The sequence below is a fragment of the Arachis ipaensis genome, chromosome B10 (genome assembly GCF_000816755.2).
Source record: "Arachis ipaensis cultivar K30076 chromosome B10, Araip1.1, whole genome shotgun sequence".
Classification (NCBI taxonomy): domain Eukaryota; kingdom Viridiplantae; phylum Streptophyta; class Magnoliopsida; order Fabales; family Fabaceae; genus Arachis; species Arachis ipaensis.
Genome location: NC_029794.2, coordinates 132174181 through 132178322, shown reverse-complemented (window position 1 = coordinate 132178322; position 4142 = coordinate 132174181). Strand labels below are relative to the sequence as shown.

The 4142-nt window shown below is 33.4% G+C and overlaps 1 protein-coding gene across 1 annotated transcript; it reads left to right on the top strand.

Annotated features, from left to right (window-relative positions):
- Nucleotides 3524-3925, top strand: LOC107621288 (classical arabinogalactan protein 10-like). The gene has a single exon (XM_016323322.1). It carries the CDS (start codon nucleotides 3524-3526, stop codon nucleotides 3923-3925), a length of 402 nt encoding a protein of 133 aa, XP_016178808.1.

Genomic DNA, 4142 nt, shown 5'->3' with positions numbered 1-4142 from the left:
TTAAGTTATTTATTCAAATGTTCTCTTAATTAATGAAGAGAGATATTATAGTATAGAATAAATTTTAATATTTTTATAGATGATTAAAACTGTAATTTATAGCAACAATAAAACATTATCTAAGTATGGTAAGTCAGTTATATAGATTAACAACGTTACTGCGAGTATCGTTTATAATGTTAAAAGGTAATTTTAGTTCTTGTGGTATTTGCTGTGTTAGATAATATTATCTTTTTTATCGGTGTAAATTTTTTGAATTTTTACGTAGGAGCTTTATATCCAAAAAATCTAGAGTTCGATTAGTTGCAAATTTGAACCATTTTAAAATTATAAATCTTTCGATGATTGATAACATTTTGGTGATAAAAAATAAGTTAAAATAAACAGAGATTATTTTTTCCTAATTAAAGGCTCGCCTAACAGACATTATTAAAAAACATGATTAATTAGTATGACAGCATACACTTGTTTTCATTCGGCTAATAAAAAATAGGTCAGATGGATCGATCTATTTATAAGCGTACTTTGGTACAAGTTATTAATATATCAATCTCACTATGTTTATACTTTTTTAATGGACATTTTTTTTTAAATAGTAGGTTATATTTTATTAATTATTGAAAAATGAAATATAAAGATGTCTAAAAGCAGAATAGCATAATAAAAGGTGGGAATTTCCCAATAACACTACACTTAAGGCATTCATCTAACGGTGCGTGGTCAAAAAACGAAAAAAAATTTTAAAGAAAAAAGAATGATAAATCAAATTGAATGCAACTAAGAGTTTGCCTCATAGAGGTGACGACCTAAATTGGGAGTTCTTTGGATTTCACAGAGTAACTTGACAGAACTTACTAGAATGGCAGACGGTATTGAAGTAGAACCTTCAAAAATCAACTGGTTGCGAGCTTTCCAGCAGTTCCAGCAAATGATGGCAAGCAATTGAGGATTACAGTCAGCATTCTTCAATGGGTTAAGCATCTCTGTTGATGCAGTCCACCATGTCCAAAAGTCGTTAGGATTCTGAGGGGGAAGACAGTCACGAAGATAACTCTGAGACCATACATCTTTAATTCTAGAGTAATCGATCAAACAATGAGTGACTGTTTCTGTTGCTTCATGACAGCAGGGGCATATTGGTGATATAGATGGGATGCGGTGATGAATCTGAGCAAGCACCGGAAGCCGGCCATGGAGAGCTTTCCAGATAAATAGCTTAATTTTATGAGGCAAGTTCAACTTCCATAGATCAATCCTTTCTGTTGCATATAATTAGGACAAAGCTCCAGAGGTGGATGGTAAAATAAATAGCCAATTCTGTAACCTGAAGCTGTATCATATTGCTTGGATTTGTTCAAATTCCATTGCAATTTGTCCCTACTCTACTGAATTTTAACTGACAAAATCCTGTTTGCAACGTCTTGGAAAAATAATTGTTGAATGAAATTCTGATTCCAATTCCTGTCTTCAGTAATTAGATCTTTAACTCTTGGAACCAACTCAGAAATAGCCTGTCTATTTGGCATGTCAGAAATCATTAAAGGATACATAGGAGGAAGCCAAGGATCCTCAAAGGTTCGGATATTCTCTCCAGTACCCACAGCCCAATTAAGACCTTTTTCAACAATCTTTCGGCCTTTAAGTATGCTCCTCCATCCCCAAGAAGGTAAGACTCCAATTTCTGCCGTTATAGCATTACCATTGCTAAAGTATTTACCTCTTAGAATTTTGGATAATAGGGAAGTAGGCTGTATTACGAGTCGACAAAACTGTTTGCCTAAAAGCGCCAGATTTTGGAATCTGAGATCTTTAAATCCAAGGCCTCATTCTCTTCGTGGGCGAGTCATAGTATCCCAACTAATCCAAGTCATCCGTCTTTCAGAACCTTTTTGTCCCCACCAGAACTGAGAAAGTAGAGAGTGAATTTTCGAAATTAAACCATCAGGCAACTTGAAGCAAGACAATGTATAAATAGAAATAACTTCTCCCACTGCCTTAAGCAATACGTGTCTACCACCTGACGATAGAAGATTGCGCTTCCACCCTTGGATTTTTTTCGGAACCTTTTTTTTTATCATACTAAAAGTAGCCTTTTTCGATTTAGAGACTATAGACGACAAACCAAGGTATTTATCCTGAGCCCCAATATGATTAATATTCATAGAGTTAGCTAGTAGTGTACGAGTAGTGGAGGGAGTGTTGTGGCTAAAGAATACAGCAGATTTATTAAGATTTACCCTATGGCCACTATGTTTTCATAAGAATTAAATAAATGCAAGATATTTGAACATGTTTCAAGATTAGCCTTATAGAATAAAATGGAATCATCAGCAAAGAGGAGGCGGTTGACCTTGGAACATCGCCTATGTATCTAAAGACCCTGAATTAATCTGTTTTATTCTGCCTTGTGTAGCAAGAAGGAGAGACCTTCTGCCTTGAACATTATTTTGTTCTTTGTATAAAAAATAAGACTTATTAGAATAATATTCACTAAACCAAAAAAAGTAAAACATAAACTCAATTTTCTTAATACGCAAACTTTACTTATTAAATTTCTCTTCAAATAAAACTAAAATCAAATTTCAAAAAAAAAAAAAAAATCAAAACCCCAACCAGTTCTTATTATGTGTTGTCTACACACAACAAAAAGACTTGATTTTTTTACTTAATGTATGGTTCGATTTTACTGATTTTATTTTAGATGGAAAAGTATAGGTAAATAATGAAAATATTAAACAATGTAAATAATAGATATATCGGATATTTATTTTACTAGTGTATAGATGGTTATTTGATTGGTGGTTGTTCATATTGTTCAACAAAATTATTGTCCCCTAGCATTTTCTTTTTTAGATATACACGTAATATATTTGATATACATGTATCAAGTTTATATATATTACAATAAAATTTTTTAGTAATAATATTTTTACATAAAAATAGTATTGTGAATTATTAGATGAATTAATATATTTAACTAAATATGTTTACTTAACTATGTAAGAATTCACAATATCATCTTCCATGTGAGTATTCCTCAAACTTTTTAACTAAGCTAAAACCAAAAAAGAACAGTTAAGCAAAGAAGGATGAGATGGTTTAAATCGTTAAATGAATCAGACAAAAGAATGATTAAAATAAAAAAAACTAATTTAGGCACGAAAAGGAACAATCTCCTCCTTTATTAATAGTATACATTAATAATAGTATTTAAATCCTACCAAAATTTGACCCTAATTTCTAAAATGAGCACAAATTTGTTTCTTTTCCTCCATCATCCAATTCCCTCCACATGATCCCCCAATCTTTTCTCACATTCTAAAAAAAAACAAATAAAATCTCCCCTATAAATTATTCCTCCCATGGCAACATGTTTCTCATTCTTTAAGTTAGTCTGCAATTAGAATATCTTTTTTTCTTTCTCTTTCTCAGTAGGGAGATAGAAAGAATAATAAAAGCAGATTAAACCAAGAGTCTCTAACGTAATACTTTTCTTCTTTATTATAAAAAAAATAAAAAAAAAATGGCACGTCCAATTGTTGTTGCACTCATCTTGGTTGCTCTTGCAAGCATGGCCATGGCGCAAAGGGGACCAGTAGCAGCACCAAAATCATCTCCATCAAACGAAACAGCAACAGCAACAACTAAGTCACCACCATCTAAATCCGTATCGTCTCCAAAGGCAGCTACGCCGAGTTCTTCCGATGAAGAAAGCATTGCATCGCCACCGGCACCAGCCAGTGAGGCCGCTGAGGGCAGCGCTCCGGCACCTGGACCTGTCGACGAATTCGCCGCCTACAGCGAGAAAGACGACAGCGGTGACGATTCCGCCGCACAAGGTGATGAAGAAAATGGTGGTGCTGCACTTAAGGGCTCTACTGCTGCCTTCGCTGCCGTCGCCGTCGTCGGCTTGTTGGCTTTCTAAGTGAGCTGCATGCATGCAATGATGATTTTTCTTCTTCCTTCATTCTCTTTCAATTTGGTTATTGATCGATGGAACATTTGATATGTACTAATATGATTATGTGATATATATATATATGGTGTATATATATTATGTGATATATGATTATCAGATTATTATGTGATAAATGCTGGTGTATATATATTTTTATACTTTTGATTTGGGTTTCATCTTCATG